Source organism: Egretta garzetta, unplaced genomic scaffold, assembly GCF_000687185.1.
Source record: "Egretta garzetta isolate BGI_Z169 unplaced genomic scaffold, ASM68718v1 scaffold175, whole genome shotgun sequence".
In the NCBI taxonomy this organism is placed as follows: domain Eukaryota; kingdom Metazoa; phylum Chordata; class Aves; order Pelecaniformes; family Ardeidae; genus Egretta; species Egretta garzetta.
The window spans coordinates 1,444,690-1,462,803 of NW_009259860.1; the positions used below are offsets into that span (position 1 = coordinate 1,444,690).

Genomic DNA, 18,114 nt, shown 5'->3' on the forward strand with positions numbered 1-18,114 from the left:
GTTTTCATTTGCTTAATTCTCAGCTTTTTGACTGTTAAAGACCTTTTTCTGTCAACTTACAGAAAATATGTCTAAAAGATACATAGGTTTGAGGAAATGGTATAAGTATTTTCAGATAAAAATTACTAAAAAATATGTACATCAAAGGTATTCTCAGAAGTGGGTTGCAATATTCAAGGAACAAAATTTATGTTTTTTATAATAAAGACAGTTCTATATTTAATTTTATACAATTTTTAGACATCTCATTTGTAACTGCTGCAGCTATCAAAAAAAGCTGAAAAATGTCCTCAGAAGCCTTTTTGATTTTTTCTTTTAATGTAGACAGCTGTGTAAAAGCAAAACATTGTAAGTGTAAACAGTATTAAAAAATTTAATTACTGGAAAAGTTCAATATTCTCATAGAACAGGACAAAAATACAAATACATAACAAAAGGTTGAAAAAAAAAGATTAAAAACCTGGAATTTTTCTAGTCACATAAAGGTGATACTGTACAAATATTATTTACATTTCTATATGAGAAAATAAAGGCATATTGCTAGCCACTTCTGAGAAGTATGAAGAAGCTGATGACAGACATTGGGGGGGATACTAAGCAATATTTTTCAAAATCATGAATTGTATTTAAAAATTACCTCTAAAATGTATTGCAGGTAACTTAAAGTGTAATTCATCCCTGGATTCTTGTAAATGAACCCCCACAGTCTTATCTTTAATTTGTAATTTATGTTATCTTTGGAACCCTTGCTAAAATTACAGGCATAAATGAACAGTTTAGGGTAAGGTATTCCTTACATTACATAATAGGTGAAGAGACCATCACAAGAAAAAGCCTAATGTACAAAATGAAATATACTTTCCCTTTACCATGATTATCATCATTACGACTCATTTTGGCAATTAATTATTTTCACATACATGAACAGTTTGAAGACAGCATTGTAGTTCCACCTAATCCCTGCAATTCAATGTCCCAGCTTGAACCCAACCTACAGCTGCTGTCTCTTAGTACTTCCTTCATTCTCTTCTGTTTGCCTCACTGAGATAAGAGTATAGACAAAGTCACGCATTTCTCTTTGGTGTACATAATACCCTAAAGACCACAGGACCAGCTTTGAATCTATGAATGAACAGAAAACTGTGCACAGGCAGACCAGTTCAGCTACCAAAGAGTAAATCCTTTTCCAGTACCTGTGAATCTTGTGAGACATGCTATGGGTAGTCAGTCTCCATTACTGAAAAAGAAACTGAAGGCATCAAAGGTAGCCTGGAGTGATGCAAAATAAACCTGAACATGACACAAGCTATGGAAACAGTCCATGATTACCTCATTAATTGCCAATGAAATTTTAGGAGAGGAAATCAGATTGTGCAAAGCATTAGTAAGGAAGTATAAAAATTCTACCTCTTCTAGCAGTAACTGATACATGAGGTCCAGCCACTTCAGGCAAAAAAACCATGGCTTCAAAACCTCTTCCCTTAGGGTTACAAGGAAAGTACTAGCGTCTGATTTCTGTAGCGATGCCAAAGAATCCTGTGCGTCAGTAGTCATTGTCTGCAACGACTGGGGTATAAGGCAGAGAAAAATGAGGACATTCCCAAGGAGAGAATCCTGTAGATAACCATTTTTAAAAAGGAACTTCAGCTGTAGTTCCCAGATACCATTTTTTTTGTCTCAGAAGTAGTCTTAGTTGTAGCACTTTCCTTTTCTACGGTTGTTGAAGATGCCTTAGTTTGTCTCCTATTCCTTTATGCCTAGAAAGACCAAAAAGAAACCCCAAACCAAAACACAAAACTGGGAGGAGTGGCTGGTACGCCGGAAGGCTGCGCTGCCATTCAGAGGAACATGGACAGGCTGGAGAGTTGGGCGGAGAGGAACATGATGAGGTTCAACAAGGGCAAGTGCCGAGTGCTGCACCTGGGGAGGTCGAATCCCACGCACCAGTACAGCCTGGGGGATGACCTGCTGGAAAGCAGCTCTGCTGAGGGGGACCTGGGAGTCCTGGTGGATGACAAGCTGACCATGAGCCAGCAGTGTGCCCTTGTTGCCAAGAAGGCCAATGGTATCCTGGTGTGCATTAAGAGTAGCATGGCCAGCAGGTCGAGGGAGGTTATCCTCCCCCTCTGCTCTGCCCTGGTGAGACCCCACCTGGAGTACTGGGTCCAGTTCTGGGCTCCCCAGTTCAAGAAAGATGAGGAACTCCTAGAAAGAGTCCAGAGGAGAGCTACTAGGATGATAAAGGGACTGGAGCATCTCCCCTATGAGGAAAGGCTGAGAGAGTTGGGCTTGTTCAGCCTGAAGAAGAGAAGACTGAGAGGGGACCTAATCAACACATACAAATATCTTAAGGGTGGAAGTCACGAGGATGGAGCCAGACTCTCTGCAGTGGTGTCCAGCGACAGGACAAGGGGCAATGGGTACTAACTGAAACATAAGAGGTTTCAGTTGAATATGAGGAAAAACTTCTTCACTCTGAGGGTGATGGAGCACTGGAACAGGCTGCCCGGGTGGGTTGTGGAGTCTCCTTCTCTGGAGATATTCAAAGTCCACCTGGATGAAGTCCTGTGTAACATGCTCTAGGAGAGCCTGCTTTAGCAGGGGGGTTGGACTAGATGATCTCCCGAGGTCCCTTCCAACCCTTGCAATTCTGTGATTCTGTGAAAACCAAATGCAGACTAAAGGCTCATTTATCTTCCTCGGTGAAGTGATGAGAAGGGCTGTACCCTTCTGGTTTGTGCTTCTGGCTGTTTCTGACGTTTCTTCTGAAGTTTATTCCTGTAGTGAAAGGCAGTAGCCAGGACAACAGAGCACCAGCACTAACTTTGAACATACAAGCTTAAACAAGGGATTGTGCGAAGGAGAAAGTTGGAATAAGATACAAGCTCTAAAAAAAATGCCAATTCCTTTTGTGCAATAAACTAGACAAAGAAATCTCACTGTGGGATGGGTAAGAAAATAGGGTCAAACACAGAAAAGTGGTGCTTTGCAGAAGACCTAGCAGTGCTGAACTGGTGAAGGTCAAGATTCCCCTTACGAAATCTGAAGGACTTCAAAAGAACTGTAGGACCAGATATTCTTCTTTCCAACATTTTTCCCAAAGACAAGATGCGGGAGCTGTTGTTATGGTCCTGCTTTCTGATCATTAATACAACTTATTAGAAACCAGACAGTAATAAGCTGCATGAAGGAAAAGGAGATCTTGATGTCCAAGGAGTAAAAGTTTGCAAGTTCTAGCTGCTAGCTCCATTTCTTCTGTGCCCATTACCTAAAAAAAAGTCTTCCAATTTGAGAATGAGGACAAAACATTTAATTGCTACAAAAGCATGACTAGTAATGATGTCAAGAATACATTAAATTTAGCACATGTGCAAAAGAGTATAGGTAGATTACTCCTGGAAATTTTGGAAATCATGTTTCTTGAAAGATTAAGTCTATGTTCCTAACAGGAGATGGAAGTACAAAGTGACCAGTAGCCCTTTTAAGTAATCTTTTATGCATTTACATTCCTTTTGTCTGCTGTTTTATAGATTTCATTCATTACATGCTTCCAGTCTTTTCTCACAGTTAAAATGTTCAAAAGTTCTTAGAATTTTTCTTCCTTTCTTCCAATACATGTATTTTATGTGTGGTGTCCAAAACAAGATACAGCATTACACAAAGTGCCTTGACACTGCTAAGTAGCAAAATAAATGTCCTCTGTGAAATTCTCTGCAAGATACACTGCCTGACAAGCTGGCAATGGTTGTACTATGAAGGGTAGTAGATTTGGCAAGTAGGTAGCCCTCATACTATGGAATGCAATACTCATGTTCTTGAGAAACAGACAACCAGTATTTGTCCAACCTGTGGACCTTTGCAAAATAAACACACTTATCCAACAGCCAAAAAAAAACCCCAACCCAAACCAACCACCTGAAATTCTGGCTTTTTCCGTAACTCATGAGTTTGCATTTCACATATGTCAATCTTCTAAAGGGAGAGATAACATGTAAAAAAATAGACATCATGCATGCAAATATAATTTCATGACCAACAACAACTTCTCCCCTCTTGGCTTAGTATATTTTTATATGCAAATGTGGGAAAAACATTTTAAAAAGTAGAGATTAAGTACATTTAAATGGTTCTTCACAAGTGATATTTCATTTAAATCTTGATTTAATTTTGTGGAATTCAAACTACAGAAATTATCTTACAGAAATACAAGAAAATCCTTGTTATACTTGGAAAAAAATTTCAAGATAGCCAAACTCAACATTTAAATTCAATAAAAAATGTTTCTTCTTGCCTTAACTAGTAACTGATTTTTAAATCAAATGATCTAGAGACTTTTCTAAAGATTTTCCTGTTTATAATCAAAAAATGTTGGCAAATATCACAATAATAATTTTTTTCCTTCATGGATAACTTTCAAATTGCTACTGTTATAACTGTTTTAGAAACAGAAAATGAAAATTAATAATTTAAGCTTTTTGTGTCTTTTTTACAGTTTACAACTTTTTTTTCTTTTTAATGAGAAGGTGCAGCATCCATTAGCAGATAACAGCAAGTCTATTGCTGAAACAATACTTATAAAAATGTCTGGAAAAGTCACATTTGACCCTTTACAAATAGATAAATAGCATATGGAAGGTTGCTTTTTTATTTACCTTAGTTTTCATTATTTTTTACATGACACACTTTTGATACTAACCAAAATGCACAGCCTTTTTCAATCATAATTGATAAAGAAACAAAACATGTAAATATCAGTATTTTGGCAGTTTTATGTGTAGAAACAGTCATGTATCCTTTCTGATCACTATTGCTTACTGAGATCTTAACAAACATGTATTGCCACTCACCTCTAAAGGCAAAGTGAAGCAAGAAAAGTTAAAATCTTTAGAGAATATAAGCAGAGTTTCCTGGTTGGAGCTGTACAGGAACCATCATTTTGTTACAAACAGAACAGAAGTTACAGACTTGCAATGTTTAGCTCATTTTCACTGACTTAAAATATTTTTTTCCCAAGTGACCTAAAAAACTGAGTAAAACAATAGTATGACTATGTTCTACAAGGTATACCTAGTGATAATCATACTTTCTTCAACACCGAATATAAAACACAAACATTGTTTTAACAAATACCACTTGGCTGACCTAGAAGATAGGATGAAGGAATAAGAGAGTCACATCCAATTCCTCATGGATTCTCAGCTTGGATCCTGGTTTTTGCACAGTTTACCTTATGAACATGATCCGAGTGACATTTCACAAATTCCTGGATAAATGTTGCTACACTCTGCCAGCAGAGAGACAGGCTGTGTCATGCACAGATCAATAATAGCACTGTGTTTCATCAGCCTCAAAATCAAAAGTGCTTCATCTGGCAAAAGCCACGGCCCTTGAGGATCTGACATATATAAACTGAATACCCTACACAGGATGTCTACTACAAAGGCTGCCAGGGTAAAGACAAGTCCAGAGTGAGTGTACAGTGAGTATATGTAAATAAGAAAATACATATTTGTACATATAAAGAAGTTTTTAACTTCTTTTTATGAAAAGTAAGAACAAATATCACAAAGCAGCAGCTGGATAATGGAAATGAAACTAAAATTTTACAATTCTTGACAGAAAACACAGCCAGAACAATCCAATATTCATAATCTTTTGACAAATTTACTATAAAATGCAAGTACCTTTTGAACTGTGCACAATAATATGTATGACAGTGGGCTGCAATAAAATGCACTCTAAGCTATACATAATGCCTTCTTATCAAAATTATATTCATTACAAACATAGAACAGCAGAAAACTTTTAGGGAAACTACTGGAAGTAGAGATCTTGAGACTGTAAAATATCACGTCTGTACTTTCGGGCCTCAATATAGGCTTCCCTACGGAAACAATGGAAATTTATGCCTTCTACTGCTTAGCTTTCCTCATGATTATCTTAACACTATTTTTTAGTGACAGAGCTTCTAAAATTTATATCTTCAAGTTAAGTGCAGCACCTGTAGACTTTTAATTGAAATTGCTATATATGCAAATGCCTTTCTCTCACTTGTTTCTCATAATAAATTTAGTTTTCTTTTTTTCTGTCAAAGTTTTTATTGTAAGCAGTGCTTTGAAAAATAAGTATTTTTATTCTTTGGAAGCCAAGCCTTTAACAAAATATCTCAACCTGAGTCCTTTATCAAGATTTTGACTCAAAAAAGATCACTCTGTCTCTATAATCCCAATTAAAATGAAAAGCTTTCTCCTTTAAATATTTCACTACTACCTCACTAAAAAATTGTTTAGTTATGCTCAACCCTACAGGTAGACAAAATAATATGAAAGAAATATTAAAAAATAGTGATCTTTTTCCTTTCTGAATTTTCCTTACCACGCTATGCACTACCTAATTGAAAGAGCTTTAGTCATCTCTCAGCTCTGTCATCAACTCTAAAGGGCTGTACCAGATCAATGTAATCCTAAATTCTGTGTACATTACAACACAAAAGCTATTTTTCCTTCTCTTTGCATTCTACTAAAGACACTGTGGAACATTAATTTCCTTTAGATTACTCCCTTTGTCTCATTATCCACTGTCCCTGTGCCATGACTCATAAATATGTGTCTTGAGTGGTGTTGGCTTCTTCCCCTGCCTGAGAATTTCTCCTCTTTATAACCTGATGTTTGAACATCATTATTGCACTCCTCCTTGGCTTCAGTTAGACCTTTATAAAACACTGGTTTGTCTTTTCTTAAATTTAATCATCCATGTTTACATCTCTTCTCCACAGCACTATCAAATGCATTCTGTTGCCCAACTGTGCTCTATGAAATACACACATTTCTTCCATCAGTTCTTCAGATAAATGAACAGAGTGTTACTGAAGTTGAGAACATACCTTCCTGTTTGTACTTTTCATGAATTCTGCTCACGTCATTAAACATACCCGCTTTCCGCCTATCTCTACTTTTTTTCATGCTTCCTACAGGACAGGCTTCTTTTTATTCCCTTCAGAAGGACTCTGCCCACTGCTAACCACAAGCAGTTGACTTCTCTCTAATTCTTCCTTTTCAGGTTAATTGCCCAATATCACTGCAGTTCTCTGGCTCCAATTGACAATGATCAATTACAGTCACATAAAAATTGCAGACCCCATATATGGTATGATTCTATCTTGTTTCAGTTCTGTGTCCCTGAATCTTTTTTTCAACCTTTCTTTGCTAGACTGAAGACTGTACAAGTAAATTTCTTTTTCTTAGATATCTAAGTTTCAGTTACCTTTTAATCTCCTTCCTGAAAATTTCAAATTGTTTTCTGGAACGGTATATTTTCTAATCCTTCTCATAAGTCTTCTTCAAATGCCTTTTACTTCTATCAGTCTCTTTCTTGGATTCTGGGTGTTAGAGCTACATAGATTATTCTAGGAACAGTCAAATCATTGAGTGAAAGAAAACATATTCTTCCTGCACCTATTGTATAGCCTCCAGCTTATACATTCAAGGACTCTGCTAGCATTTTTCACAATGGCAATGGGAGTTCATGCTCAGCTCATTACCTCCTAGGACTCTCATTTTTCTTCAGAGTCCCTGCTTCCCAGGAGACAGACATTCAGCCTCGCTCAACATGAACTTGAACAATGTATTGGTTTTCATTATGATGTAATGATTTCCTCATTAAAAACACTGTGAGGTCATAATGATCTATACTTTTCAATCAGCCTCTGGTAGATGATGAAAGCTCAGAATAGCTGTCAATGACTGAAGATATCTTCTTACACTGGCTTGGGTTTTTTATATTGCCACTAATTTTTAAAAAATGATTGAAAGATTTTACCTCTAAAACAAACAGCAAAAACACTGTCATATTTTTCATAGTATATCCAAATAGAATAGATGTGTAAGGTGTAAACCATTATCTTGGGGAAAAAAATAATGTCATCATTCATGTGAGGGATCAACTGAAAAATTAATTTCATGGTACGTGAGATTCTGAGCTAGTGAAAATGATTAAGTGGTACTTATATGCACCAATTTAACCTTAAGGCATGAACTGACACATTGAGTCTACACTGTGTTCCATGTGTCAGTGCTTAGCTCCAATCCAAATACTAAGTAAAACCAATCATGATGAAGACAATTTTTGGAATTAAATCTCCTATGTACATTTTAATACAAGCAATCACTGTTGCACAGGGGCACACAACAGAAATGAGTGGATGTGCTTATAAGACTTCTAGATACTTTCAGGTCATAGATTGCATTCTTGGAATCCCATGACCCTGCTCCCTCAGCTTCATAGGAAATCAAACTCCTCAAACAAGGAACAAAACCATCTCTTACCAATTCCCCTATTACATGCACCTACCTTGCTAACCATACTGAGCACTCTGTTCCACCAGTGCCCTAACTTCACAATGAGAGAAATTTAACAGATTAGGACAGGAGCAAAGGAAAGGGAAGTAAAGTAAAAAGATGCATTAGGAGAGTGCAAGAGGCTTAACTCATTTAACGTTCACAAAATAAAGGAATGCAAAAGTACTTCCCCAATTTCTTAAGAAAAGTTTTCAAGAGTCATGAGAACATAATCAGGAAAACCTTTACCTAGGTCAGGAAAAAGAGGAAAGAGAGAAAAGAGAAACTGTTAGGTAAAACTCCATCAAGAAAGAGACAACTGCAAACAAGGAGAGAGAATTCAAACTTCCAAGGCAGAATCATAGAATCGTTTAGGTTGGAAAAGACCTTTAAGATCATGAAGGTAGGATATATATAGCCAATAAAAACCAAAGGCAACCAATTTCTTGCATTTTAGTAGCACCTATATAGAATTGTACACAGAGGTGTTATTGCATAGTCTATCAGAATACTAAATCATACAATATTAAAAAAATTATGCAGCTATGTCCTCTACTGTAATTCCTTCCCTGCAAGTTCAAAACACAAAGGAACCTCTCACCATAGAGAGGTCTGTATTCAAGACTAAAGCCAAAAAGCCTTATTTTTACCACCATACCCAGGAGGTCTTGAAATTTCATTGAATTCAGTGAGAATAAGCACATGGCTAAAGTGGTTAGTAAATAAATTTTACACTTAATACTGGCAGTTACTAATAATGAATAATTTGTGTCCCACTCCAGCGAACAAGCCTAAGAGTACTGATGCAACTGCAACCCAAGCTGGTTTTCTATGATAGTCTATGAGAAACTCAGACTGCCAGAGCTGAAAAGTAATCTCTTGTCTCTATATAAATAATTATTCCCAAATCAATGGATTTTTTGGGGGTGAGTTTTGATGGTGAATAAATATTATCTGACAAAATTGTGCATTATCCACAAAACTTTACATAGTAGAGAAGGTTCAGGAACCTAGTCTAGCTCTATGCTTAGCTTTAATCGAATGAACAGATTACACTGAATTCAGTGAAGACATTCCTGTGAGCACAAAAGGAAATCCTATTACAACAGTACTTGTTGAAGTTTCCCAGGTCTCAAGTAGAATCTCATTCAGGAAATTTTTTTGGAAAAAACCTGTAAACTGAGTTCTGTTTTTTGTCCAATAATAAGATTCAATGCGCAAGGAAAGTCTGATCAAATCACAGGAAAGGTGAAGAAAAATAAGCGATGTAGCACATGAAATCCATGAAGTAAAAATTACAGGATGGTATCTTCCAGTGTTTACCGTAACACATGAACAAGTATATTCTATTATTGTATTATACAATCAGATATAAATGTATTAGATATTCTTATAGATTCGTGTGTTATCTCTATTTGTGACATTACAAGAACATGCTAACTGTTGTGATACAGGTTCTTTCTTTTAATATGGAAGTATAATTTTTAAGATTTCTATGAGACAGAAATATAAATTGTATTGATTGTAAGTATATTCTATAGTAGTCTCCACAGTTTTTTATTTATATTTTTCTAGATTTACCTATCTCTAAGTTATTTCATTTTGACAGCAACATAATACAACTCTCATAGTTCTAGTTCATGCCAACTGTTCTCTTTAATTTATGAATGAGACTCATTTCCTACATGCAATGTACTTCAACTGTTGTTCATCAATAATTCAACAGGTCTACTGTAATTTTTCTTCAGAGATCAATATAAATGTAAAAGGTATTTTGCTTTATTTTTGTTTTGTAACGAAAGCACAGTTTCACGATAAATATATTTTACAGTGTAGTTTTGTTAATGGAACTGACTTCAGGATGCTGTAAGTTTTCAATGCAGCAAACTATGAAAATAAAATAATAAAAAAATTTTGGAGTAGATGCATTTTAAAAGGGCAGTTACTTTCATAATTACCATTTGCAATTCCTCATTTTATTTTCAAGTCAACCTCTCTGACAGAGTAGAAAATAGAAATTTGAGAACTGTTTTATATGAGCAGTAATGCTGAATCAGTAGTTTACCAGAGGAAAAATTATACAGAGATTTCCCCATTTAGTAACCAAAGTCTGAAAAAACATATTTAACTAATTGATCATGTTTCATTCCAGGCAGAATTTTGGACTAGGACTTGAAAGAGGTGAATTCTAGTCTCACAGAGCCACACAGCACTGTCTGTCTCTGTTTCCAGCCTTTATGAGTGTGACATCACAGCCTGATTTTCAATTTATTAGGTTCAGCAAATCTATGATAAAACTACAATATGTCAGAATCTATTCTTCTGAATATTGTCAATACAAAAGCTTCAAAAACTACAGGTAGGGCCCAGAAATGGAACTTAAATGCTATAAAATTTGAGATACATTACAATTTTTCCTACCTACAGATAACGTTCAGGTTTGGAACACTGTGTAGAGTCCAGGAAGAATGGCTTACTCTCAAGAATACATAGATTGAGGGTGTGTTTATTGGGTTTTTAATTATATACTCTGTCTGCAAAGAAGTCTCTTCAAGGCATGCATACACAATGATAACAGCAGCGTGACCTCAGAAGGAAAAACCAGAATTTACACCCAATCAAACAGTCTCATACTGGCACATAGTTTAGTTCAATCATTAGAAAAAACTCTGCTTAGACTTGCAAACTTTGGAAAGGTCAGGCAGTATAGCCTGCTTTATCAGTCTTTTATCCCTGGTGGTTTACTTTTTCACTTCTGCTGCATTTTAAGAAAAAGCAGAATAGAAAATTTGCTATTTTGATTTCTTAAATATTTTTGAGAAACTGTCTTTACTTCTTTTTGAATATTGTGCCCAAAGATTATAGTACCTGAAAATTCCTAACCAAGACTACTGTTATTCAAAGCAGTTAGGAAAGGATCATCTGTATGCTTTTAAACAAGGAAAGGCGGGGAGAAATCACATTTCTCCTGATGTTTTCAGGAACAGACTTTTCCTAAACAACTTCACTGAATTCGTTGACTGTTTCATTACACACTGTGCCAAAGGTGCACGGTTGCAGAAATTATTTTGCACTGAGTTTTGTGAAAGTGTTAAATAGGGTATATTTAGCTTTTATATTTTTTTAAGATGGATACTAGTAAGATGTTCCAGACTTAAGTGTGCCATGTAAGAATGGAAAGGGACACTGTTGAACAGAGCAGAAACAAACTGAATCCTTGTTAGTTTATTTTTTATTTATTAAAACATGAGCACACTACAGCAGCTCTGTTTTGGAGTTTTTTTCACTGCTTTCATATATAAAAGTCAGAATTCCTGCATATACTACTAATGTAGTAGTAAACTCTTACACAGTTATCTGGAAAAACAACCATTTATACTTAATGACTCCCAAATTTTAATTCTTCTAAAACTTTTTATAAAATGTTATCATTCAGATGCTCTGTAGGTATGATTGGTATTATCTGACGTACATAATGAAAAATATCTTTTCATGCCACCGGAGGGGAACTCCCCGCCCCACCACCACTTAATTTAGAAAAGATGACACTGAGTGCAGAAGCTTTCCTATGAATGTCATAAAAAAAAAAAATATATATGCACAAATGCTCTGAAGTATTTCCATGAAAGAGTAAAAAAGATAAAACCAGGACACATGGAAAAGTGGTTTTGGAGAAAACAATTGGGTGTGTCTATGAGAATTTCTAACTGGACAACACTTACGTGGAAAGCCCCGCAAAACTGTCAAAACAATTACACATTTGCTGTAATGAACAAAAGTGAGGAAGTTCCAAAAGCAGTTTCAGCTTACTGCAAGGTAATTACAAGCAACATTCAGTTTATAATTTCAACCTAGAATTTACTTTAGGGAAACCACAGACATACAAAAATTGTTATGTAAATAACAATACATCTTTAAAGAGTGAAAAACCCCTCCATGAAAACCAGAGTCAAAGTGAGATTTCTGTGTAAACAATAGTTAAGTCAATAATTTACAATGCATCTAAATTCATCACCAGTTTCTTCTTTGTTTCAGTGTAATTGAATAATCCTAAATTGTCTGGTTTACTCCTATTTGGGTACCATAAGAAGAGTGAAGCTGTGGTGCTGAATTTGCAGATGCAACTCTGAGTTCTAAGCTGTTCTCTGACTGGGCAGTAAAAAACAGTTAAAAGAATATTTAGAGAAAGCCACAAACTTCAAAGAATAAAAAGCTTTCTCCAGCCCTTTACTCTTCTGCTTTACCTCTTTTCATGCTCATACCTTTCTATGCTTGAGATAAGCCACTAGATTAATCCACTTGGGATAATCCACTAGAACAAACTTCTGGCAAGCAAATTAAAAGCACAGTATAAGATCAGGGGGAAAAAGTTTGTTTCAAATTCAAAGGAAATTGAAAACTGAATGGCTAAAATAAAGTTTGGAGAGATTTTAAAAATGCTGTCAGAAAAAAAAAAAATCCTAGCTCCTTTTCTTTCCAATTCAGCAAAAACATAGTTCCATATCTGACGGAATGCATCTAAAAAACCCTACACTTAAACCTTTACATTATCCTCTCCAAAGGATCTGTCAGTGTTTGACTGGTTGACTTGTTCCCATTCTTTAAGATTCAGGTTTCCTGCTCAAGTAAGACTTACACAGGCACTTTGCAAATGCCTATGGCATTCAATTAAGAAATGCAGCTCTTCCTGTTACATCACCTGAGAAACAGTGGAGAACTAATGCAGAAGATTTTTGAGCAGTGGACCTGTGAGTGGGCTTGACAGGAATAAGAAGCACTAATGACTTAACCTGCTTACGATTTTAATTTCTTATTCAATATATTTTGTCTGAACTTCTGCAACAAGAATGACACCTACTGCATAAAACTAATTATAATTGCTGTGCTGTTTTCAATAAATATACTCTTTGTATAAGCAGTCACTTAGAAATGAGTAGAGGGGGGAATAAATGTTAGAAAACATTTTATCCTGGATTTTCCCAACAATTCTTTTCAGATGTTTTTCTAAGAAACAAGAAATTCTAAATCCCTTTACTTCTACATTAAGTACCAGTTCCAGCTGTGATTTTTATACACTGATAGAAAAATGTAACTACTGTACTTCTGTACAGACGGTCTCAACTCAGTGTTGATGTAAATCCTTGGAGAATTCAAGCTTTGATTCTCACATTTGCTGTCACTTTACAGTCATTTTTGCAGAAATATGCAAATAATTGCTTCTGTAGAAGAAAAACAAAGTAAGAAATCTACATTACTGCAAAAAGTTTATAAGGACAAACAAAAAAAAGAACTTGAATCCAGCATGCTGAACTCCTACAACCAGACAGACAGATACATACATGTCTGTGTGGATCTTCAAGAAAAATACACAAAACCATACATGTACATACATTCTGAAAATCAACAGATGTCAGACAGTCCTTAGATAGTATGAACTGTAAAATCTGTCTCAGAATGAACATCTGGAACATTTAAATCTTAAATCCAGAGTCGATCTTCTAGCACTAGATTCCTTAGGGATTATAATGAAGGACTGACTGCACAAACATCTGCCCTTGTCTGCTAATGGATTTAGTTTCTTAGCTAAATTCAGGCAATATGGCATCTCATGCAAGCCATGATGTTAATGTTTACAGTTGCTGGAATGCAATACTTATCTTAGCCCAGCACCACAAGTTGACTGTTACTACAAGATTACTCAGAACTTTATGATTACATATGGAAGCTTGGTTTTGGATATTAGTCATTTTGACACTCTTGAAGTGTTTAAGAGTCTCCCTAAATCCAGATATTATCTCATTCTTATATTTTTCATGGTTTGTGTGGGATTTACCTTCTACCTGTGCAAGAAAATTCTAAAATCTAAAGTAACAGAAGCATTGAGAAGAAACAATGACAAGTGTCCTTGCTAGTAAAAAACAAAAAAAAAATTAAAATGTTGTTTCCCTTGCAGTATCTTAAAACTTCACTTTTAGATAGTATTTCTTATAAAAAACACAGAAAAACCCCCATACAAATGCGTTTTACAACCATTTGATCTGTCTGAATCACGGTTCTCTGTCTAAAACATGCATGTACCCTGCAGTGATTGTGTAGGTTCTTTACCTCCTTAATTTTCACTTGGCAAGTAGCCCAAGCCTCTGCTTTAAATTTCCCACTTGGTAGCACTAGTATGGCACCTGAAGAGTAATTAGTTGTAAGAAAGGGAATTTGAATTGGTTGCTGAGAAGGAAAAAAATGTGCATGCCTAATAAAGATTTTTCCTTGAGTACCTGCAACACCATTTATTTTGCTTAGAATGCATCACCCTTTAAATAGACCAATGACCATTTTTTAGTTTCTTTTTTTTTAAACTTTCCAGAAGAACTGAGTGAAATAAAACTGTTTTGGTTTTAAGATCATACTATTTCACTTTTAGTCAGTCTGTTACATTACAGCAGCCCTTATCTTGACACAAATTTTGCTGCTTTTTTTTTTTTAAACAGTTTCCTGATAATGGCCTTTTTTATTTTATTTCTCACATTGCTCTCCTATAGACACCTAAGGTGTAGTCTTCTAGGAAGGCAAATCATGAAGATGCCTGAGCAAGCAGAATATTTTACCTAAATTACACATATAACTCTCTATGAAGTTTATACTGTTCATGAAACTTTACATTATGATACTGTTTGTGAGATAGGCAGATCTCCATTGGTTCCAATGACCTTCGAAACTCTTTTTGAACAATTCATTACATATATATAGTTATGCAAAATGAGTAACAGAAATTAGGTTTTCCCTCCTATAGAAATTAGCAGTTCCCCAGCCCTAAGAAAGTGAAAAGTGCTGCTCCTGATACTGCTTCTGCCTTCTGTGCAAAGACTGAAATGCAGAGAAGTTTGAGGGGGAGGGGATTTGATTTCTTTTTTAATGTCTGCCTCCTTCCAGCAAGTCCATCTGTTGTAGCACTATAATTCTGGAAGCAGGATGTGTGTGTGACCAACAGGAGACAATTACTGCAAAAGTGTTTGTTGATTCAGCTCTATAAAGGGCAGGCCAATCACTACAGTATGAACAGAAAAGAATTCCAGCTGAGGAGCTGCATATAGATTAACACAAAATACATATATATAAATGAGAATGGGGAAAACCAGAAAAGAGTAATAGTTTGGGAAAGGATTAAGTAGGAATGAAGACTGAAGTAGAGAAGAAAGCTGGCATCTTTGGGGCTCTTAACCAAATAGTTTACTAGTCCCTATTTTCATAAATCTTGTTCTCTAGCCTTCCACCTTGACAGAGAGAGATGAGATGAAATAGATATGGAACTGGTCTGAGCCCCCTTCGGAAGAAAACTCCAGCTGCCTTAAGCACCTCACTCTTGCAGTGTATGGAGACAGTTTGTTTCTCCAAAAGTGCCTGTTCTTCACAGGGGAACGGGTGCTTGTTCATGTGGACTGACCAGATCCTCAGGAAAGTTCTCAGACCACAGGCTAAAAATGAAACTTCCTTCAGCCATCTGAATACAGGTAAAATGTCAGCATGAAGACCACTCCTATTTCAGAAGGATTAATTAATTGGGTTGATACAATAGTATTTGTACGTAGTAACTGGCTCAGACTCTCATATAAAGCATGCTAATATATAACATTTCATAATTTTTGATCATAAAAAATTAAGAGGCAGAAATCAATGTTATCAAAATTTCATGGAATTACAACAGAATTAAGCTGAACATTGTAAGACACCATAATGAAAAGTACTTTACCTCTATGGTCAGTTTACTAGTTTGAAGTCTCTGATCAGCCAAATGTAGCTGAGTTGTTAGTTTTTCATTGGTTTCTTTAAATCCCTTCACAGAAGACACTGCTGTCTTTTTTTCATTCTGTAAAGCAGCTATCTGCTGCTGCAGTGACTTAATTCTTTCCTGCAGTAGAATAACAGAGTAGCCTGGTTTCTGGACAATGATATTTCTCCTTTTTGTCCTGTTCACTAAACATAAAACAGCACGTTACTAAACTGACATGTCATCATAAATAAGATTATTTCTGACTTTTATTTGCCCCTTCAAAACATTGCCTCTAAAATATTTCTCAGTAGCCAAACTTGTAAATTAATTCGGTTAACCTGTAAGTGCTCTAGAGGTTGTTCTTTTTCTGGAGTGCCAACACTGCAAACTCAACAAGGACTTGGAAGTTCAATGTGGCTCAAGTTTCTGATCAGTATTACTGGAAATAAAGGCTTCAGTGTCTTGTTAACAGATTTTTTTAAGGTCTAAGCCAAAATACACTTAATTTTGTTTCATTGGCTGCGCTGACTACAATGGGCAAACAAGAACAAAAGGTAGTGGAAAGCCTTATTTTAGTCAGTAGATTCAATAGGTGGGACTTAGTAAGAATAGAGTATATTTTAACAGTGCAAAAGATGCTGTTTGGCAGTCACTTTTTACACAACATTTTCACTTTAAAATAATGAGCTGAATCTTTGAAAATACACTCATGTAAATTTAAACAAGCAAATGCTGCAACAGCATATGTTTGTGTAATGTAGAAGAGGTTTTAGAATATCAGGCAGGAATGATTTGTCAATCTTACTTGTGAAGTTGCCAAAAATATATAATATTCCTACCTTTGCTTAGATTTGATGGATAAGATGTTCTAAGACAGCACATCTTCCTCCTCTTGGAAAGTAAGTTTTCTAGGTCTTTATTCTGTGAATGCCCCTAAATGAAAAACAGAAGCATAAAGCTAGCAACTCCTCATTATGGCACACCAACCACAATACTCCTAAGTTTTCCAGTTTGAATTGAAACAACAACAATTACTTCACATAATACACAAAAATATAATTAATTTTAATTTGAAAATCAGTCTTTCAACATCAGCCAGCAAAGAATACAAATTTTTGTCTTTCTCATCAAATGCAGAAGAAATAATGAACTGTTATAGGTAAATCATAACCCCTTCCAAAGAATCCCAGAGAAATATGAAGTATCTGTTAATGCCTACATTATTGTTTTAGATAAGATATTAATTTACTCGTAGGGAAAAAAGATGATATTACTTGAAAGCCTGCAATATCGTGTTTTTCAAGATATTTAAATGAAAATAAAAAGGAATAGTGGTCTTATTAGTTCCAAAAATCAGATTAGACACTGAGCTGCAACTGGAAAAGGCATGCAAATATATGAACATGCAAATACAATTCTCTGTGTTTATACAGGGTGTAACAAAAGTCAGCTGCATGCCTTTTAAATATCTGATTTGAAAACCAGCTATTTCAAGAGTTCAAAGACAGAAGCAGAGGCTGAAGAAGAATGCTGCTTGCAACATGCAAAATGAAAGTGGCATGGCTTACTCCAAAATCAAAGTTCTATTTCCCTGGCTCTTAAATGCTCAGCGTAATTTGAAACATTCTTGTTCTGGAATTCTGCAACATTTATCCAAAATCTTCAGTTTGCACTTTCTATGTGATATAATGCAACATATTTCTGGAAATACTTGTAACTAAAATAGCTGTTCATCAAATCTAAAGGAGTAAACAGCAACAGATTATCTATTAACTGCTCTAAACAAATTACTGACATTGTAGGATAGCTTAGCCATGAATTCTAGATTTGTACAATCACAATACAATTTGAAGGACAGGGAAGTAGGATATACTAGGAAAAAAGAAAAGAAATGTAAGTCCCAACTTTTCAGCCTAAAACCAAAGCAAAGGAAAACAAAGGTCAAGCTCTTGTAGGTCTGTCTCCTTTGAACAGTCTCTTATTTTATTCCATGTCTCAAAGACAACTATGGAA

At 35.5% G+C, this 18,114-nt stretch overlaps 1 protein-coding gene across 1 annotated transcript in view; it reads right to left on the reverse strand.

The window, feature by feature from the left end:
• The window catches only part of CNTLN (centlein), a 179,798-nt gene that overhangs the window by 41,598 nt on the left and 120,086 nt on the right, over nucleotides 1-18,114 (reverse strand). Inside the window, exons 17-18 of the mRNA XM_035895579.1 lie at nucleotides 16,941-17,034; nucleotides 16,081-16,304 (exon numbers count right to left, since the gene is read on the reverse strand). Coding sequence (XP_035751472.1) covers nucleotides 16,081-16,304; nucleotides 16,941-17,034 — 318 coding nt within the window. The remainder of the gene's footprint in view (nucleotides 1-16,080; nucleotides 16,305-16,940; nucleotides 17,035-18,114) is intronic.